Consider the following 22,482-nt stretch of genomic DNA (forward strand, 5'->3'; position numbering starts at 1 on the left):
GCTTTACCTAGCAAAGACTTATAGATGGAGCAATTGGGTTTGGCGACGAATATGAACTGAGGGCCAGCCAACGAGAGCATACAGGTCGCAGTGGTGGGTAGTATATGGGGCTTTGGTGAAAAAACAGATGGCACTGTGATAGACTGCATCCAATTTGCTGAGTAGAGTGTTGGAGGCTATTTTGTAAATGACTTCGCCGAAGTCAAGGATCGTTAGGATAGTCAGTTTTACAAGGGTATGTTTGGCAGCATGAGTTAAGGATGCTTTGTTGCGAAATAGGACGCCGATTCTAGATTTAATTTTGGATTGTAGATGCTTAATGTGAGTCTGGAAGGAGAGTTTACAGTCTAACCAGACACCTAGGTATTTGTAGTTGTCCACATATTCTAAGTCAGAACCGTCCAGAATAGTGATGCTGGACGGGCAGGCAGGTGCGGGCAGCGATCGTTGAAAAGCATGTATTTAGTTTTACTTGCATTTAAGGGCAGTTGGAGGCCACCGAAGGAGAGTTGTATGGCAGTGAAGCTTGTCTGGAGGTTAGTTAATACAGTGTCCAAAGAAGGGCCAGAGGTATACAGAATGGTGTCGTCAGCTTAGAGGTGCTAACTGTAACAGACACATCTCAACATCAACTGTTCAGAGGAGACTGCATGAATCAGGCCTTTATGGTCGAATTGCTGCAAAGAAACCACTACTAAAGGACACCAATAATAAGAAGAGACTTGCTTGGGCCAAGAAACACGAGCAATGGACATTATTTTTTTATTTTACCTTTTATTTAACTAGGCAAGTCAGTAAAGAGCAAATTCTTATTTTCAATGACAGTGGGTTAACTGCCTGTTCAGGGGCAGAATGACAGATTTGTACCTTGTCCGCTCGGGATTTCAACTTGCAACCTTTTGGTTACAACTCCAACGCTCGAACCACTAGGCTACCCTGCCGCCCCAGGCTACCCTGCCTCCCCAGTGGAAATCTGTCCTTTTGGTTTGATGAGTCCAAATTTGAGATTTTTGGTTCCAACTGCTGTGTCTTTGTGAGACGCCGAGTAGGTGAACGGTTGATCTCCCCATGTGTTGTTCCCACTGTGAAGCATGGAGGAGGAAGTGTGATTGTGTGTGGGTTGCTTTGCTGGTGACACTGTCAGTGATTTATTTAGAATTCAAGACACACTTAACCAGCATGGCTACCACAGCATTCTGCAGAGATACGCCATCCCATCTGGTTTGGGCTTAGTTGGACTATCATTTGTTTTTCAACAGGACAATGACCCAAAACACAACTCCAGGCTGTGTAAGGGCTATTTGACCAAGAAGGAGAGTGATGGAGTGCTGCATTAGATGACCTGGCCTCCACAACCACCTGACCTCAACCCAATTGAGATGGTTTGGGATGAGTTGGACCACAGAGTGAAGGAAAAGTTGGTCCAGAAGAACAAAATCAGAATTTCTAAGTTCCTCCTTGAGAACATTGCTTGCTTTTACTGAGACAAATGCAGCTGTGAGTTCTAGTCTGGGAATAGTTGTGACCTTTTGTCGGAGTGACACAAGATTTTCCCATGACTAGAGCACAATGAATTTGTCTCTCTTCATTCTTGAGTCTCAAATATGAACACTGACCATATCGGATCGTGCTTGCATCAGATAAATTATGTAGCTCTGTTTTGGTAACCCTTCCAAAGTCAGCAGGTGCATAACTACGGGGTGTGTTCACCTTCTCCAAATGAATAAGATCATTTTTCCAACATGCCCACATTGGTTGAAGTTCTTCAGTCAGAGGGTCATCCCAACCTGTGCAATGCCTACACATGTCCTTCAGTACTCTTTTTCCATTTTGCAAGAATGGAGCTATAAACCCTAAAGGATCATACAAGGAGTCAACCGTAGACAGTATACGTGTTGCAGGTTGAGATTGACATTGAACTTGAAGCAGTCAGACTCAATGTGCCACTGAATCCCTAGTGCTCTTTCTGATGGCAAGTCATCACATGCAAGGTTAAGGTCCTTAATGTTGGATGCACGTTCACATGGCGGTATGCTTTCTAGGACAGCTCTGTCACTGGATACAAACTTGTGCAGTCGAAGACCACCGATGGCACAAAGTTCTCGAGCCTCCTGTGCAAACTGAATAGCATATTCCGAACAGTCTATGCTTGTAACCCCATCATCGACGTAAAAGTCACTCTTGATGAATTGTGAGCAGTGAGGGTATAGGTCTCTGTTCTCCGTAGCTAGATGCTTCAGTCCATAGTTTGCACATCCAGGAGATGGTACAGTGCTTAACAGATGCACCTTCATGTGGAACTCTTGAGGCTGTACAGTAATGTCTCCCTTTTTCCACCAAAGGAAGCACAGATCATTTCGGTCAGTGTCGGGCACATGGAATTGGTGAAACATCTACTCATTGTCACACATCAATGCAATAGGGTGCTGCCGAAAACGCATGAGAACATTGTTCAGCTAGTTCATCAAATCAGGCCCTGGAAGCAGATGGACATTTAAACTGGTTCCCTTGTACTTGGCAGAGCAATCAAATACTACGCATAGCTTATCTGACTTCTTAGGATGGTAAACGCCATGATGAGCAATATACCATTTCTTGCCTTCATTTCCATCATCTTCAACTTCTCCGCGTCACCCTTTTCAATGACATCATCCATGAATTTGACATAACTTTCCTTTATATCTTTCATCCTTTAACAGATGTCTGAGCCGTACAATGACGATTGTTTGTTGTTGGGTAGATTGGGTCTCTCCTTAAAAGGCAAGGGCATTTCGTAGGGGCCATGACTATTTTTCCTTATACCATCATTCAGCTTGTTCAGGAAGAGGATGTCATCCTGAGACACTGTCTTGCTATCTTCACTGGCATCCTTGAAATCGCACTCCAGAATGCGAATAGCATCTGCAGGGATTACTGAGGGGACCTTTTTGACGATGACCCGGTGACACAGACTAGCGGCGCCTGGTGTATCAATGAATGGCGATGAGCCTCCCACAACGCTCTGTCCTAAGTCAGTTTGAACAGCGTAGGGCTCATCATTTTCACCTAAAATCACTTGTTTTGGTGCGATTGCCCTTGAGCAGTTCTAGCCTATCAGAAGTGTCTTGTCTGTGACGATCATTAAATGTGAAGATTTATTTATATAAAATCAGTTCCCTCTAGGTTGAATTATTACGTGATTAAACTAATCATGTAAACATTAATGAATTAGGAAGTCGGGGGACCACGGAAAATGTTGAGATTAAAGTTATAATTTTCCGAAAATAACTTCAGATATTTTAATATCTGATCAATTAGTCTTCTATTAATTAATGATTAATTGTTACCACATTAGTCTCATTCCAAACGTCGTAAAATTCTTGGTTATCTGCACAAACCCTAGTTTCCATAATGAGTCCGCAATATACAAATTGTCTTAATAATTTATTTACTAACTAACTAAATAATCACAGAAATACATTAAAAACAAACAGTAGAGATTGGTTACTAACTGATAGAAAAGTCCAGAGTGGGCTAAGCCGATATGACGGCTTGGTAGACAAAGGAAAGGGGTGGGGACTGAGAAAGTGCGGGAAAGAAAAGGGATTTACTACACACAGTCTATAATTGTATTAATTGAAATGCTAATCCTTTGCACGTGAACACATGGATACTTCAGAGTACCATTTGGAAATGTTCTCATAGATAGACGCTTCGGCGGTTGTCGGTATTCTCGTTCTAGGCTTATGTAATTTCTAGATGCAGACTAGTAATTATTCGTCTAAGATTTGTTTTTATTCTGTAGTGATCGATAGTCTCAGAGTTTAACCATTTCCGACCGTGTATCCAAACTACAGCTGTATGGTCTCCGGTGGCCTATAGAATTGTAGCCACTGACTAGTTCATCTTTATATGAAAATCCATACTCTCATTTAGAAGGTTAACATGACATTACATCTTTTCACAAATAGTTTCATGTTTAATCACATACGTTTCACAATATTTAGATGTAAACCTGACAGCTGGGACATGTACACTTTAAGAGATACAGTTATTTGTGTTTCCTGTCCTTCATGAGATCACCAAATGAAACACACTCGTCATAACCGTCTGTCATGACGCTGGCCTGGGGGTAGGTTTATGACAGTCATAAATACCTCTCACCCCCCTTTTTTCCTCTCTCTACCCTACTGATGTGACTATTGAAAATCCCTTGGTTAACATAGAGATTCTGGGAACATCAGAAGGTGGGGGAAATTAACCATATTTTGGTAATCCAACCAGTTGAACATATGCGTTGGTACTTAATGAATATGATGTCAGTTTGGTTGTCATGTGAGATATTCTCATCAATGATAGGATGACATAAATGGTACAGTGAAAAGTCTACACATTATAGTTATCAGATAAACATGGAATTGTTGTGCAATTTAAATGTTTGAATATGAAATTATTTGTGAGGGGATGAAATGTGATTTTCTAAAATGTGAGAATTGGGTTTTCATGAGTGAATTAGGCCCGACTCAGTGGCCCGCCCACGTGAAGAGACATTGGTTATAAACTATGAAACACGCCCTCCTCTCCCTTCCTATATAAAGTCTTGACGACAATATAACTTCCTGTTCCGGGTACATTAGGATGACGATCCGATGTCAGAAGGGTTCAGATAATAACTACAGAACGAAGCCAACCTCAGCGTGAGCTTTGGTTGCGAATGGTATGAACTTTGAACTTTTATTCGCTACAGAAGTGATACCTCCTAGCTGTTGAGTTAGCAACAGCAGCTGAAAACGTGGGCTAGAAGAGGACAGACAGACAGAGTATCCCGTCTACCACACAACGATGTTACTACAACGTATCCAATTTACCACCAGAGACATTCTTCCGAGGACAGGAAGATCTGTTGGCCAACACGACCAGCATCTACGACCAACCTACCGAAGCGCAGCTCAGAGTAAATATTTATTGCATTTTCCTTTTCCAAATGGGCGGTGATTTAGAATGCATAGGATTCTGTATTTACGATAGAGTAGCTGCCTACGGCTCGATAGAGACATCACTTCTCCCTTTGTTCTTCAGTCATCCCGCTCTTTCACTCAAACCCTGATTCAACTTGTTAGCCAGGGTTTGTGAAGATAACCAAGAATTTACAACTTTCAGATGAGACTGAAATAAGGTGACGATTAATATTGACTGCTATTGATGTAAAATATTACTAGGTCTTTAAGAGTTTATTCGGAAGATACAGCTCTATAAATATTATTTTGTGGTGCCCCGACTTTCTAGTTAATTACATTTACATGATTAGCTCAAACAGGTAATATTAATTACAGAGAAATTATTTTATAGAATAGCATGTCATATCACTTAATCCGGCATAGCCAAAGACACGACATGTCCCTTAAGTGTCCATGAATCATTCCCACTTTCTCAAAAATATAAATATTGTTTAGTTCTCCCATTTTGGGAATTTGGAGTTTTTAACAAAATATGTACTTTGTTCTCGTAGACTCTCTCAATACTGCATGGCAGTTTCTACCAGGTATTTATGACCTGTCGTAAAGTCATAATACTGTGGAGAGGGAGAGAGGAGGGCTATGATCCTCCTCCCAGGGCACGTCATGACAGAAGGCCAACCTGACAATCCTTCAGTGTTGGGATTTCATCTACTACCATGGAGTGATTCCAGTGCTTGGCCGTTTCACTGGTCGGAATGTGGGTGCGGTTTACAGGTATGCAATCCTTGGTGTAGGCAGGACGACGATCGATTTGGATGGTTTAGCTGTAACCTCTCACACGAAGTCCTGAGACTCTTTTGCTTTTCACAACTGTCACGTCCTATCATAGTAGTTTATTTCAGTTTCACTGGATACGTATCTGCTTGTAAAGAATCTCACTTCCTGGTCAATGAATTTAGTCTCACTCTTGATGTCAAGCAGGGCATAGGCAAGTTTTTCAGCACCTGACATGTTCCTTTGACACCCACACTGGTATGATCATGAAAGTGTTAGTAGATTGTCCTTCTCCAGCTACGTTGAGTGACAATGCAGTTGCTGCCTCATCTATATTATTTTGGTAAGACATTGGCAGAGGTGTAGGCTTTTCCCGTTTCACCTAACTGTCATCGTGGAGACACGTGGGATGCTTTCCTTTGCAGGTGTCAAAGGTGTGGTGATGACGACAGTCCTTTGCACTGTGACCAGATTTCAAGCACCCATAGCAAAGCTTATTTTCTGTCACATATTTCTGTCCTTTGGCTGACTTTTGATTCTCTATCTGTGAATGTTTGAGAACACTTGCCATGCTCCTCTTGGTCTCCATGACATTTAGTTTCTCAGTGGTACATTCGGATGAACGGAGAGCATTGAAAGAAGTTATCTGATTGCAAGCAATCTCTGCTTCCAACATCATCAAAGTAGCAAATTTCTGGAAGCTGGGGAATTCTTGACTATTGTTCAAGGTTTGTGTAACTTGTCTGTTCCAATAAGAAGCTGCCCAGTCAGGCAGTTTTTGAACTAGCTTCTGATTCTCTTTACAGTCATTTAATATCTGAAGACCTTTAACATAGGTATAGCATCCAGACAGGCATTTAAAAAATCTGGAATGTCTCTGAGTCCTACGGTGTCCTTAAGTTGAGTTTTTGTCCAGTTTGCAAGCCTTTCTCTAAATGCCCTCTGTATGACAAATGGCTGGCCATATCTATGGTTGAGTTTGTTCCACACGTCTTTGTAGGCCTTGTCATCATTTCTGTAGAAAGTACCATCCAGGGTCTTACGAGCTGGGCCACCCACGTACTTCTTAAGATAATAAAGCTTGTCAACTGACAAGACACTTCTTTGATCGATAAATGACACAAATGAGGCTTTCCACTCAAGGAATTGAATTGATTCACCATTGAATACAAATGGCTCTGGCATTGGAAGTCGATTAAGGGCTTTGCTATCTTGGAAGGCCTGAGCCAGAGAAGTCACATCCACATGAGGTGATGATGCTGGGGCATTGGAGAGTTATTGAATGGTAGTTGGAGTAATGTTGTTGACAGTTTAGAAGCTAGTTTTACAACCTGGCCCGAGCTGCCTTTACATCTCTCTTTGCCTGTAGTTGTTCCAACTCACATCCTTCCTTTACTGCTCTTCTGAGTGTTGTATCATTTCCTTTTGTTTCTTTTTCTCCAGCAACACTTCATACTCAACTTCCTTTGCTGCCAGCTCTGCTGCTGCATCTGCACATTTGGCTGCCATACATGAGGCCATGGAGGGATGGCTGGATTGAACACTGGACTTGTGACTGACTTGTGAGACTGTAGATTTGTAAATGGAGCGAGTGTAGTCGCGGTCAAGTAACTCACTGAGACACTGTTTTTCCTGTTCGGCATCAAACTCTTCATCAATGCCTGATATCTTTTCATAGGCAATTCTGATGATATCTGCTGTAACTGCCTCACCTGTGTCGACACGACGCCTTAACTCAGTTGACTGTGTGATGTGATCTTGAATTTCAAGATAGATGCTCATGACATCTGTTCCTTTCTTCAATGTGTCGATCAGAAATGCCAGCTGGCTCTCTGTTACGTCTGACTTTAGCTGCTCTCTTGTTTTGCGGGCTTGGATCTTCCATTGGTCATATATGGAGATAAGTATTTTTTCCTTTTACTGTGCCGCTTCTCTTTGCAATGCAAGAATTTTGTATGTAAGGGTTATTTGGTCAGACAGAGCATCGAAGGCCTTGAGGTTCCTCGAAGACATCTTGAAGTTGACCTTGGAGGTCATTCGGCGCTTGTTCTTTGGCTTGAATTTCTTCCTCTAGGCGATATCACCATCTCATTTTACATTTGCATTGTCAGTCACCCTTTTGTGTCCTTCTTACTAACTTCATTGATGTGTAACTATTGGATTTCTGAGATGTATGATGATAATTTTGTTATTCTTGTTTTATTGTTTGTGTACTATCAGGTGCTAAATGTATCATTGTTAAAATTTATGTTCTTTTTTACAGTGTGTTAAAGGGTTCTTTAACTGCTGGTGACTTACTGATCTATCTATCTATCTAAACAGAGTGACGATGAAGAGAAGGACGGTGAGGAAGGGAACAACAAAGGTACACCTAAGGGCCGCAAGAAGATCCGCAGGATCATCGTAGACGAGCACCTCCGATCGGAGACCCAGAGAGCCCTGAAAGAGGAGGAGGAGAGACGCAGACGCCTGGCAGAAAGAGAGCAGAGGGAGGACTTCAGAGAGGTACACTACACACAGCTGACCCTCTCCATGCACACTCACTGTAGAATCCATGCACTATCAGAAATGTCATACTACTACTCGATTTTATTTGATTCATTATATATTATACCATTTTATATGATCAGTTTTGGTCTAATAGTGGTTTCCTCGCAGGTGATTGCTTTTGAGGATGAGGCTTCTCATGTGGCCTGTCCCATCACCACTAAGCTGGTCCTGGATCAGGATGAGGGGACAAAGGAGCCACTCATCCAGGTGCACAGGAACCTGGTGACCAGGCTCAAGCCTCACCAGGTGGATGGTAAGTCTCGGTTTTTATTTCAGTTGTACAAACCCAATACAGACAGTAAGTTAAATACAGTGGCTATCAGCATTGCCCCTTCAATTTGCTGTATCTCTTCCTCCTTCTGATAGGTTTGCAGTTTATCTGGGACTGTTGTTGTGAGTCTGTGAAGAAGGCCAATTCAACTGGATCAGGCTGCTTACTGGCCCACTGCATGGGCCTAGGAAAGACACTGCAGATAAAAGGAAGCGAACAGTAGGAATGTTGTCATATGCATATGTCATTCATAGAACAGTATATTTTGTTAACAATACTAGAGATACTCCAATGACCTAAAATATAAATACAACATGTGAAGTGTTGTTCCCATGTTTCATGAGCTGAAATAAAATATCCCAGAAATGTTCCATATGCACAAAAAACGTATTTCTCTCAAATGTTGTGCATTAATTTGTTGCCAAGATAATCAATGCAGCTGACAGGTGTGGCATATCAACAAGCTGATTAAACAGCATGATCATTAGGGATGTGTGCTTAGTCCCCTCCTGTACTCTCTGTTCACCCACGACTGTGTGGTCAAGCATGACGCCAACACCATCATTAAGTTTGCTGACGACACAACAGTGGTAGGCCTGATCACCGACAACAATGAGACAGCCTATAGGGAGGAAGTCAGAGACCTGGCAGTGTGGTGCCGGGGACAACAACCTCTCCATCAATGTGAGCAAGACAAAGGAGCTGATCATGGACTATTGGAAAAGGAGGGTCGAACAGGCCCCCATTAACATCGATGGGACTGAAGTGGAGTGGGTTGAGAGTTTCAAGTTCCTTGGTGTCCACGTCACCAACACCTGTACCCCGCACATTGACTCAGTACTGGTACCCCCTGTATATAGCCTCGTTATTGTTATGTACATTTCTTGAGTTAAGTTTTGATTGATTAGATTTTTTTACTTTAGTTTATTTAGTAAATATTTTATTAACTACATTTATTGAACTGCATTGTTGGTTAAGGGCTTTTAAGAAGCATTTCACGGTACCTGTTGGATTCAGCGCATGTGACAAATACAATTAGATTTGATTATACAAGTGCACCTTGTACTGGGGACAATAAAAGGCAACTCTGAAATGTGCAGTTTTGTCACACAACACAATGCCACAGATGTCTCAAGTTTTGAGGAGTATTTATGTCTGTAATAAAGCCCTTTTGTGGGGGGAAATTCTTTCTGATTGGCTGGGCCTGTCTCCCTAGTGGGTGGGCCTATGCCTTCCTAGGCCCACTCATGGCTGCCCTAAATGAGGGCCTAATGAAATTATTTCAATTGACTGATTTATTTCTATGAGCTCAGTAAAATCTTTGAAATTGTTACATATTGCGTTTATATTTTTGTTTAGTATATAATACTAGAAGCTCTTGCTTCAATATTTTCTCATGTAGGTGGTGACATTTCTCCATACAGTGCTGCAGTCAAAGTCATGAACTTCAGGACTGCCCTGGTGGTGTGTCCACTCAACATCATCCTCAACTTGGTCAACGAGTTTGAGAAGTGGCAAGTTGACATGGGAGCTGACAAAGTCAAGGTAGCCAAGAATATTTTAGTTTTTGTTTTGTCAAATACATGCAGAGGTTATTGATATGCATTGTAGTATATTCAAGGTATTTTGTGTTTCTTTTTTTTCATCTCGTAGGTGACAGAATTGGCCACACTGAAGCGAGCACAGGAGTGTTATATTGCCCTGCAGAGATGGCAGATGGATGGTGGTGTTATGATCATGGGCTATGAGATGTACCGTAACCTCACACTAGGCCTCAAAGTCATCCACGGAAAGTTCAAAAAGACCTTTGACAGTACTCTGGTCGATCCAGGTACATCCTCTACCATTTATATGCATGTGAAGTGTTGAGAGGTATGTACAATTTTGAAGTTGTATAATTGATTGATGTTGAAACTCTAATATACATTTGTTGTACTCCAGGTCCAGACTTTGTGATCTGGGACGAGGGTCACATCCTGAAGAACGAGGCATCCAACATCTCTAAAGCTATGAGTGCCATTAAGACCAAAAGGAGGGTGGTGCTGACAGGCACACCACTGCAGAACAACCTCAATGAGTGTAAGGAGGCCTGCTTCAAATCAAATCAAATTTATTTATATAGCCCTTTGTACATCAGCTGATATCTCAAAGTGCTGTACAGAAACCCAGCCTAAAACCCCAAACAGCAAGCAATGCAGGTGTAGAAGCACGGTGGCTAGGAAAAACTCCCTAGAAAGGCCAAAACCTAGGAAGAAACCTAGAGAGGAACCAGGCTATGTGGGGTGGCCAGTCCTCTTCTGGCTGTGCCGGGTGGAGATTATAACAGAACATGGCCAAGATGTTCAAATGTTCATAAATGACCAGCATGGTCGAATAATAATAAGGCAGAACAGTTGAAACTGGAGCAGCAGCACAGTCAGGTGGAAGTTGAAACTGGAGCAGCAGCATGGCCAGGTGGACTGGGGACAGCAAGGAGTCATCATGTCAGGTAGTCCTGGGGCATGGTCCTAGGGCTCAGGTCCTCCGAGAGAGAGAAAGAAAGAGAGAAGGAGAGAATTAGAGAACGCACACTTAGATTCACACAGGACACCGAATAGGACAGGAGAAGTACTCCAGATATAACAAACTGACCCCAGCCCCCGACACATAAACTACTGCAGCATAAATACTGGAGGCTGAGACAGGAGGGGTCAGGAGACACTGTGGCCCCATCCGAGGACACCCCGGACAGGGCCAAACAGGAAGGATATAACCCCACCCACTTTGCCAAAGCACAGCCCCCACACCACTAGAGGGATATCTTCAACCACCAACTTACCATCCTGAGACAAGGCTGAGTATAGCCCACAAAGATCTCCGCCACGGCACAAGCCAAGGGGGGCGCCAACCCAGACAGGATGACCACAACAGTGAATCAACCCACTCAGGTGACGCACCCCCTCCAGGGACGGCATGAGAGAGCCCCAGTAAGCCAGTGACCCAGCCCCTGTAATAGGGTTAGAGGCAGAGAATCCCAGTGGAAAGAGGGGAACCGGCCAGGCAGAGACAGCAAGGGCGGTTCGTTGCTCCAGAGCCTTTCCGTTCACCTTCCCACTCCTGGGCTAGACTACACTCAATCATATGACCCACTGAAGAGATGAGTCTTCAGTAAAGACTTAAAGGTTGAGACCGAGTTTGCGTCTCTGACATGGGTAGGCAGACCGTTCCATAAAAATGGAGCTCTATAGGAGAAAGCCCTGCCTCCAGCTGTTTGCTTAGAAATTCTAGGGACAATTAGGAGGCCTGCGTCTTGTGACCGTAGCGTACGTGTAGGTATGTACGGCAGGACCAAATCAGAGAGATAGGTAGGAGCAAGTCCATGTAATGCTTTGTAGGTTAGCAGCAAAACCTTGAAATCAGCCCTTGCTTTGACAGGAAGCCAGTGTAGAGAGGCTAGCACTGGAGTAATATGATCAAATTTTTTGGTTCTAGTCAGGATTCTAGCAGCCGTATTTAGCACTAACTGAAGTTTATTTAGTGCTTTATCCGGGTAGCCGGAAAATAGAGCATTGCAGTAGTCTAACCTAGAAGTGACAAAAGCATGGATTAATTTTTCTGCATCATTTTTGGACAGAAAGTTTCTGATTTTTGCAATGTTACGTAGATGGAAAAAAGATGTCCTTGAAATGGTCTTGATATGTTCTTCAAAAGAGAGATCAGGGTCCAGAGTAACGCCGAGGTCCTTCACAGTTTTATTTGAGACGACTGTACAACCATTAAGATGAATTGTCAGATTCAACAGAAGATCTTCAGTTTGAACACAGCCTATGACAGCCTTTCCATTTAAGCTACTTCTCTGGGCAGTATGTCAACGTTTGGGTTAGTTTATTCATGTTTCAGTTTTATTATATAAAAAGATGATAGTAGTCAAAGGTGTAGCCGTGTCTTATATATTTTTGTTTTCTCAGACCACTGCATGGTCAACTTCATCAAGGAAAACCTTCTGGGCTCAATCAAGGAGTTCCGGAACCGCTTTATCAACCCCATTGAAAACGGCCAGTGTGCAGACTCCACCCCCAGAGACGTCCGCTTCATGAAGAATCGCGCCCATGTCCTTCATGCAATGTTGACAGGATGTGTACAGGTGAGACAGCTCAATTACTAGGAGTGTATGGCATATTTATTTGTAGTTTACCAGAACCACTGCTTACTTTTTTACAAGTATTTGTTGCTCTTTCTTTGTCAGTTCTTGTCAGTTTCCAGTGGATACACTTAGTGTGTTTTCCTCTTTGTCAGAGAAGAGACTACTCAGCCTTGACCAAGTTCCTGCCCCCTAAACATGAATATGTTATAGCGGTGAGGGTGACCCCTCTCCAGTACAGACTGTATTGCTACTACCTGGACAACTTCACTGGTAAGAACCTCCATCGTTAGCTCAGAAAGCTCTACATATCAATGAAATGTGCATGATTTAATAAACCTTTTGGAGAAAAAAGCTGCATATGTGTTTAGGAGCTAGGTCTGTGGTTGAGGGAGCCAGGGGCAAAGCCGGAACTAGCCTTTTCAAGGACTTCCAGATACTCAGCCGAATCTGGAACCATCCTTGGTGTCTGCAGCTCAACTATATCAGCAAAGAAAATAAGGTAAAGACCCATCAGATGTAGGTTTGAACAAAAACGACTATTTTCTCATCTGCAGACGGATCCGGAGGCATGTCAATCAAACCGTCATCAACATAGATGCTCTTTGTTTTCAAGGCCATTTTGATGGGAAGCACCAGGGGAAAACTGACAGGTGTGTAAGCATGAGTATTCAGTAGGCTACCCAAATCTTTTAACTCCTACCACTGTGTGATGCCTGAAGTAGTCCATTACCACCCAATGACAAATGAAATAATGCAAATAATAGATTGTTGCCTTTCATAACTTTTCCTTTATGTCCCACTCGGGAAAGAGAAGGAGAATAAGGGGAAAGTGGTGAATGCTGATGAAGACAGCAAGGATGTGGAGGTGATCCTGGTGTGGAACAGCACATCAAAGGGCGTCAATGTGGAAGGAGACCAGCGAGCAGGTCCACTGGTTTCAGTTGTAAAAGGTAGAGTTGTCTCTTCCAATCAGGAAATTACTTCACCGAGTCTATTACAATACCTTCTAGTGTTACTATTGAACATTTTGAATGATTTACCTTATGTTAATGACTTATTTGTTAGTCTCATTCATTTGAGGTCAGTGGTGATAATGTATGCTCTGTGTTCAGCGTTGAGATCGTCCACCAGTTTCAGGCCTGACAGTCCGGCTGCAGACTGGTACAAGTCAATGCTGAGTGACTCTGACGCCACCATCCTGGGACACTCAGGGAAGATGGTGCTGCTGTTTGAAATTCTCCAAATGGCAGAGGAACTGGAAGACAAAATGTAAGGCTGAATCCCAAATCATCCCTCTTCCCCTCGCCCCTCCATTTATGCGTTCACGCACTTTATGCGTTCACGCACGCCTCCGCCATATGCACTAGTGTCCCAAAGCTGAGGAATTGAAAATGATGGAGGGTGTAGGGGCTATTTAGACCCTCCGATAAACACTTTGACCGAGCAAGCTATGCTTCAGAGCGAAGTGGTATCCCAAAAACACACCACATTATTTTGAGTTTGTACAAATTCACACAAAAGAATGGAGAGGCGTGCCTAATTATAAGCCACCTGTATTTGTTTTTGTCTGATTTCAAAGCTTGACACATGTAACATATGAAATACATCCCAAATTAAACGTTTAACTGTTACTGATGTTTTTATCTTGTAAAACGACAGGGAATTTTCTCATTTGAATTTCATGCTAATTTTATTATTTAAATGTGGAACATGAATTGCATCATTCAAATCACGAGTGTGTCCCTGAAGTTGAAGGGTTTATTTGATCCCCCCCGCCACTCTTGAAGTCACCCTCAACAGAGGGCCCTCCGAGCGAGTTGGTAGGGGTGAGGGGCTGGTTTGGGATTCATCATATGTGTGCTTGGGAAATGGATTCAGGCACCAGGGGTGCATTTCAAAAAAGAAGGATCAAGTTAGCCAGTTTCACAGAGCAGATTTGTTGAATGAACCTTTTCTTCATCAGTTTTTGTTGTATATTCACAGGTTGGTGTTCAGTCAATGCTTGATCACATTAGACATGTTTGAAGATTTCTTGGACCTCACCAAAAACAAAGCCAAAAACAACAGGCAATCATCCCTCTACAAAGGTACCAGTCCCATTGGCTTTTCAAATGCTATAGTTTTACAACAACAAAAAATGCATCTTCAGAGTCTATTATTGTGTAATATTTTCTTTGTTTCCTTTTCTAAACTCTAGGTAATGGCAGCTGGATCAGAAACACTGACTATTACCGTATTGACGGGTCCACCAGTGCCACATCCAGGATGAAATGGGTGCAAGATTTCAATGATGCCACCAACGAGCGGTACATTTCTGTCTGACTGCTGTACTTTTCTACATCTCACATTTCGCTGTGGTGCCAAACCTCAACACAGTATGCAGCATAACACTTTACTTAGTGATGTATTATTATATGGCAAGGCATCAGTAATTGTAGACCTAATGTGAATTGTTGAGATGGTCTGTTTTTAAGATCACACTCACTCCTTTGATTTAATTTCACCCCCCTTTTCTTTCAGGGGTCGTCTGTTTCTCATCTCGACAAGAGCTGGGTCCCTTGGGATCAACCTGGTAGCAGCTAACAGGGTCGTAGTTTTTGATGCTTCGTGGAATCCCTCCTATGACATCCAGAGCATCTTCAGGGTGTACCGTTTTGGCCAGCTGAAGGCTGTGTTTGTCTACCGCTTCTTGGCTCAGGTAATCACATCTCGTATGACCCTATCTCCTGTAATGTGATTGTGAGACACATTGTATGATTACATATGAACTCAGCAAAAAAATAAACGTCCCTTTTTCAGGACCCTGTCTATCAAAGATAATTCGTAAAAATCCACAGATAACTTCACAGATCTTCAATATAAAGGGTTTAAACACTGTTTCCCATGCTTGTTCAATGAACCATAAACAATGAATGAACATGCACCTGTGGAACAGTCGTTAAGACACTAACAGCTTACAGACGGTAGGCAATTAAGGTCACAGTCATGAAAACGTAGGACACTAAAGAGGCCTTTCTACTGACTCTAAAAAACACCAAAGGAAAGATGCCCAGCGTCCCTGCTCATCTGCATGAATGTGCCTTAGGCATGCTGCAAGTAGGCATGAGGACTGCAGATGTGGCTAGGGCAATAAATTGCAATGTCCGTACTGTGAGACGCCTAAGACAGCGCTACAGGGAGACAGGACAGACAGCTGATCATCCTCGCAGTAGCAGATCTAGTGTAACAACACTTGCACAGGATTGGTACATCCGAACATCACACCTGCGGGACAGATACAGGATGGCAACAACAACTGCCCGAGTTGCACCAACGCACAATTCCTCCATCAGTGCTGAGACAGTCTGCAATAGGCTGAGAGAGGCTGGACTGAGGGCTTGTCGGCCTGTTGTAAGGCAGGTTCTCACCAGACATCACTGGCAACAACGTCACCTATGGGCACAAACCCACCGTCGTTGGACCAGACAGGACTGCCAAAAAGTGCTCTTCACTGACGAGTCGCGGTTTTGTCTGACCAGGGGTTATTGTCTGATTCGTGTTTATCCTCGAAGGAATGAGCGTTACACTGAGGCCTGTACTCTGGAGCGGGATCGATTTGGATGTGGAGGGTCCGTTATGGTCTGGGGCGGTGTTGTCACAGCATCATCGGACTGAGCTTGTTGTCATTGCAGGCAATCTCAATGCTGTGAGTTAGAGGGAAGACATCCTCCTCCCTCATGTGGTACCCTTCCTGCAGGCTCATCCTGACATGACCCTCCAGCATGGCAATACTGCTCGTTCTGTGCGTGATTTCCTGCAAGAAAGGAATGTCAGTGTTCTGCCATGGCCAGCGACGAGCCCGGATCTCAATCCCATTGACCACGTCTGGGACCTGTTGGATCAGAGGGTGAGGGCTAGGGCCATTCCCCCCAGAAATGTCCGGGAACTTGCAGGTGCCTTGGTGGAAGAGTGGGGTAACATCTTACAGCAAGACCTGGCAAATCTAGTGCAGTCCATGAGGAGGAGATGCACTGCAGTACTTAATGCAGGTGGTGGCCACACCAGATACTGACTGTTACTTTTGATTTTGACCCCCCCTTTGTTTAGGGACACATTAATCCATTTCTGTTAGTCACATGTCTGTGGAACTTGTTCAGTTTATGTCTCAGGTGTTGAATCTTATGTTCATACAAATATTTACACATGTTAAGTTTGCTGAAAATAAACACAGTTGACAGTGAGAGGACGTTTCTTTTTTTGCTGAGTTTATAAGGCCCTATAATATCTTTTTTTATTTTTTCCCAAATTCAGTTTTCTCCGTTTTTGTTTGGCCAGGTTTCGGTTTTCCTCAGTTTTTTTTCAGGTTTTCCATCTTAAATTAACTTTTTTTATAGGGAAAAAAAAATATTTGGATGTTCTAAGTACACAACAATGCTCAGGAGACCAATTTTGGGAAATGGTCTGGGAAAACTAGAAGAAGTTTGGTTATTTAGGTGTAGTAACCCTTTAATGCAAGTGTGCACCAGCAAGAGACCGTTGCTATGTTAGCTATGTTTCTGTAGAGTTCATGCATTGCAGTGTGCAAAACATATGGCCACTGGATTGATGCAAATAATCATGATATCATTCTGCCAGGTAGGCATAGGTTCCTTTGTAGTTAACATTTAATTGAGATGTTTTTTTTGGCATGCCTTTCCATCTCTACCAGAAGAAGGTTATCATTAGCATCATCGCAACGGTTACACAGTTTAGACATATGTGCACACTGCACACACACACACACACACACTCGGACAGGGACATTCCTGTGCCATTTTCAGAAAGTTGCAGGAAAATATGAATCACTGATGCATTTTGTTCATGTTTTGTGAACTTTGGCAAATTAATGAATTTTCTAAGAATACATTTAGTTGATTTTCTACTAAGTTCAATACATTTTTAAATATTGTTGAATTCCGTTTTAATGTCTGGATTCCGTGATTCCGTCAAGCGTTCTTCGCAATGCGGATTTTATAGGACCCTACATATAATTCTGTAATCACTGATATTGAATTGCTGATTCTTTCCAGGGCACTATGGAGGAGAAGATCTACGACCGGCAGGTGGCCAATCACAATCACTGGCCAATCACTGTCGTTCCGGGTGGTGGACCAGCAGCAGATACAGAGACACTTCACACTGTTTGAACTGACGGAGCTCTACATGTTTGAGCCAGACCTGCTGGATGACCCCAACTCTGAGAAGAAGAGCAAGAGGACCACACCCCTGGTGCCCAAGGTGACCAGAGCTTCAAATTAAACACACAAGACCAGTATAATCTCAATTATTAGAGTAGGGAGTTGAGTGACATTGTTTGTCTGTGTTTCCCAGGACATGGTGCTGGCAGAGCTGCTGCAGAGCTGTAAAGGGCAGATTGTCTGCTACACGAGTCCCTGCTGGACCACAAAGAGGAGGAGGAGCTCAGTGAGGCTGACCGCAAAACTGCCTGGGCTGAGTACGAGGCAGAGGTAAAGAGGAACTACTATACATTAGTTTTACAACACACATAAATACGTTTTCATGGACAGTGGTGAGCAATCGAATACAACGGGTGTAGACTAGAGTGAAGTGCTTGCTTACGATGCTCTTCCCAATGATGAAGAGTTTAAAAAAAAATAGTAACACAAGGAATAAAATACATAAGAATGAGTCTATATTCAGGGAGTGGTAGTACTTTATCACTGTGCAGCTGTACAAGGTATTTGAGGTAGATATGTACATAAAGGCAGGGTACTATCCATCAGGATAGATAATAATAAGAGTAAAATAAAGAACAGTACGTAGTGCAGATGTAGTATATGTGAATGTGCATGAGTGTCAGTGTAGTGTGTATGTAGGTATGATTGTATATATATACAGTGGGGCAAAAAAGTTTTTAGTCAGCCACCAATTGTGCAAGTTCTCTCACTTAAAAAGATGAGAGAGGCCTGTAATTTTCATCACAGGTACACTTCAACTATGACAGACAAAATGAGAAAAAAATCCAGAAAATCACATTGTAGGATTTTTAATGAATTTATTTGCAAATTATGGTGAAAAATAAGTATTTGGTCAATAACAAAAGTTTATCTCAATACTTTGTTATATACCCTTTGTTGGCAATGACAGAGGTCAAACGTTTTCTGTAAGTCTTCACAAGGTTTTCACACACTGTTGCTGGTATTTTGGCCCATTCCTCCATGCAGATCTCCTCTAGAGCAGTGATGTTTTGGGGCTGTTGCTGGGCAACACGGACTTTCAACTCCCTCCAAAGATTTTCTATGAGGTTGAGATCTGGAGACTGGCTAGGCCACTCCAGGACCTTGAAATGCTTCTTACGAAGCCACTCCTTCGTTGCCCGGGCGGTGTGTTTGGGATCATTGTCATGCTGAAAGACCCAGCCACGTTTCATCTTCAATGACCTTGCTGATGGAAGGAGGTTTTCACTCAAAATCTCACAGTACAAGGCCCCATTCATTCTTTCCTTTACATGGATCAGTCGTCCTGGTCCCTTTGCAGAAAAACAGCCCCATGCTTCACAGTAGGTATGGTGTTCTTTGGATGCAACTCAGCATTTTTTGTCCTCCAAACACGACGAGTAGAGTTTTTACCAAAAAGTTATATTTTGGTTTCATCTGACCATATGACATTCTCCCAATCTTCTTCTGGATCATCCAAATGCTCTCTAGCAAACTTCATACATGCCTGGACATGTACTGGCTTAAGCAGGGGGACACCTCTGGCACTGCAGGATTTGAGGCACTGCAGGATTTGAGTCCCTGGCGGTGTAGTGTGCTACTGATGGTAGGCTTTGTTACTTTGGTCCCAGCTCTCTGCAGGTCATTCACTAGGTCCCCCGTGTGGTTCTGGGATTTTTGCTCACCGTTCTTGTGATCATTTTGACCCCACGGGGTGAGATCTTGCGTGGAGCCCCAGATCGAGAGAGATTAACCAGTGGTCTTGTATGTCTTCCATTTCCTAATAATTGCTCCCACAGTTGATTTCTTCAAACCAAGCTGCTTACCTATTGCAGATTCAGATTGCAGAGTCTTCCCAGCCTGGTGCAGGTCTACAATTTTGTTTCTGGTGTCCTTTGACAGCTCTTTGGTCTTGGCCATAGTGGAGTTTGGAGTGTGACTGTTTGAGGTTGTGGACAGGTGTCTTTTATACTGATAACAAGTTCAAACAAGTGCCATTAATACAGGTAACGAGTGGAGGACAGAGGAGCCTCTTACAGAAGAAGTTACAGGTCTGTGAGAACCAGAAATCTTGCTTGTTTGTAGGTGACCAAATACTTATTGTCCACCATAATTTGCAAATAAATTCATTAAAAATCCTACAATGTGATTTTCTGGATTTTTTTTCTCATTTTGTCTGTCATAGTTGAAATGTACCTATGATGAAAATTACAGGCCTCTCTCGTCTTTTTAAGTGGGAGAACTTGCACCATTGGTGGCTGACCTAAATACTTTTTTGCCCCACTGTGTCAGAGCTTAAGAGGATCTGCAGAGAAGAATGGGAGAAACTCCCGAATGCAGGTGTGCCAAGCTTGTAGCGCAATACCCAATAAGACTTGAGGCTGTAATCGCTGCCAAAGGTGCTTCAACAAAGTACTGAGTAAAGGGTCTGAATACTTATGTAAATGTGATATTACATTGTTTTTTGTAGGTTTATTTGGGGCAAGAATTTCTAAAAACCTGTTTTTGCTTTGTCATGGGGTATTTTGTGTAGATTGATGAGGGGGGAAACTATTTGATTCATTTTAGAATAAGGCTGTAATGTAACAATGTGGAAAAAGTCAAGGGGTCTGAATACTTTCCGAATGCACTGTAATTAACTAATTAGCAGTCTTATGGCTTTCGTCTGTGAGCCGATGCTCTGGTACCATTTGCTGGACGTTATAGCAATTTTTCTGTCACCGCCTGATGGAGGTCCTGTATTGCTCTTGCCTGTAAACATAGAGTAATTGTGGTTTTGAGTCATTGCGACTTCCTTACTTGAACTCTTGTTCCTCAAAAATAAGTTAAGTGTGAATGATATATGTATGGTGTAAAAACAGCTGTATGTTTATCTCTCCACTATGAAGGGTGCTTTCTTCTTGAACAAGGCAGAACACAGCAACACCAACGTTCCCAGCCCCTCCACTACTATGGCTGTCAGTCTGTCATCCCTATACAAGAAAACTAATGGGCAGCTGAAGGTATCAGGCCTGTCTCACCACCACACTTGTGTGATAATCAGTTGCTTATCTCTAAAGTTTCTGTTTGGGATTATCTGTCAGTGGATAGATGCCTCCTCTCACATTTACATTTGAATGCGTCTCTCTCCTGAAAAACAGAACATGATTTATTCTAGCTGTGAGAAGGTCAATGAGGCCATCAAGTCCCTGCATTTCTTACTGAACCTCTCCCTGGATGACTATGTGTTGCGCTTGGTTAGTCCCTCATATTATCTTACATTCATATTATATTAGTATTTAATATTACACTGATGCCTCTAAGTATTGTGTGGAAAAAATGTAATGCGCATTACAATGACTTGTTTTTACAGTGGCAAGATAACCCAAGTCTAGATGAGAAGCAGGTGAGAGCCCTGGCCCAGACCTGGAAAACCAGCAATGACAAGGAGCGGGAGCGACGACAGGCCTTACATCACAACCTCCTCACAAAACAACAATCAGTGAGCCGCAATTCTCAACATTTAATTTTTTCTTTCTGGTTTTGATATCTTTAACTTTAACTGCTTAACCTTACATCTTTCCCTGATTTCCCTCGACAGCTTACAATGTGCATCCAGACCATTTTGGCCAGTAGAAAAAACGAAATTACCCATACTGCCACGGTCACCAATCACACACCAGCTCTAACAGATTCCGCCAATAAACCTACACAGTGAGGCAGGAGGGATGTCTCCAGTCTCAGTCCCCTGTTCCACTAGAGGACGCTCTAGTCTAACCACAGTAACTACAGAGGGTTCTTAGTGCTTATTCCCCCCAAAGGGGTGACAGATGGGTGACAAACAACATTTCCGTTAAGGATTTACTTTATTTTACATTGAAAATGAATGCATGTTCTATAGCAAAGGTATTGTTAAACGTATTGTTAAATACATATGTTTTGATATTTTTCTGCCTTAAAATTATTTGGAAAAGATTTTCCTATGTGATTAATTGTATATTTCTGTCTTTCTCTAAAGCTATGATAAAACCTTCGTTTTTACCATTGTATAAAACGTTATAGGTTTTATGGTTAATTTTTTTGCTTTGGTCGTTACACTTTATTTTATGGGTACAGTCAAATTACCAGGTAGTTGACCTCAAATAAGATGGTAATAATGATTGGTACTTAATTCAAAAATATTTAATAAGTAACATTTGGATGATATGTCACTGTTAGTGAGGTACTGAATCATTTCAATAATACATCCTGTTCAATACATCCTCGCTCAGCGAAAATTACACATTCAGGTCAAGAAAACCGTGGGTTACAAGGATTGGAGAGATTGTTCATCAGAAGAAGTGTTTATGCTCAGTAGTTTTGTTTTTACTTTGGTGTAGAGCGGATGCTAAACTGATCTTTATCTCTGATGCTCCAGAAAGGTTGAATCAAACAGAAGAAAACAGGTCAGAGCCTGTCATGGAATGAAAACACGAACATTGCATGTTACAGTAAAAACCGTAAAACTCACTATAACATTGCTTTTTATAGGACATTGTGAAACTACTTAAGTGGATCTAATTGCATGCACAGAGGTTTGTCAAAAATGGTGACAACTGTATATTCCATTATAAACTGTCTCAATCATATTTCAAATGTTATCTTAACTTACCC

The 22,482-nt window shown here is 42.5% G+C and overlaps 1 protein-coding gene across 1 annotated transcript in view; it reads left to right on the plus strand.

Moving 5' to 3' along the window:
- Window positions 1-22,482, plus strand: part of LOC112259091 (transcriptional regulator ATRX-like) — a 40,142-nt gene that overhangs the window by 13,781 nt on the left and 3,879 nt on the right. The window contains 21 exon segments of the mRNA XM_042327844.1: window positions 8,034-8,216; window positions 8,370-8,514; window positions 8,628-8,751; window positions 9,957-10,077; window positions 10,186-10,363; window positions 10,474-10,611; window positions 12,480-12,655; window positions 12,808-12,925; window positions 13,024-13,154; window positions 13,269-13,305; window positions 13,465-13,605; window positions 13,768-13,924; window positions 14,639-14,742; window positions 14,853-14,961; window positions 15,176-15,353; window positions 17,704-17,739; window positions 17,741-17,911; window positions 18,005-18,050; window positions 18,053-18,141; window positions 21,203-21,331; window positions 21,431-21,735. Of these exon segments, the coding sequence (XP_042183778.1) occupies window positions 8,034-8,216; window positions 8,370-8,514; window positions 8,628-8,751; window positions 9,957-10,077; window positions 10,186-10,363; window positions 10,474-10,611; window positions 12,480-12,655; window positions 12,808-12,925; window positions 13,024-13,154; window positions 13,269-13,305; window positions 13,465-13,605; window positions 13,768-13,924; window positions 14,639-14,742; window positions 14,853-14,961; window positions 15,176-15,353; window positions 17,704-17,739; window positions 17,741-17,911; window positions 18,005-18,050; window positions 18,053-18,141; window positions 21,203-21,331; window positions 21,431-21,547 (2,628 nt within the window). The 3' untranslated portion in view covers window positions 21,548-21,735.

This window comes from Oncorhynchus tshawytscha, linkage group LG09 (genome assembly GCF_018296145.1).
Source record: "Oncorhynchus tshawytscha isolate Ot180627B linkage group LG09, Otsh_v2.0, whole genome shotgun sequence".
NCBI classification, from domain to species: Eukaryota; Metazoa; Chordata; class Actinopteri; order Salmoniformes; family Salmonidae; genus Oncorhynchus; species Oncorhynchus tshawytscha.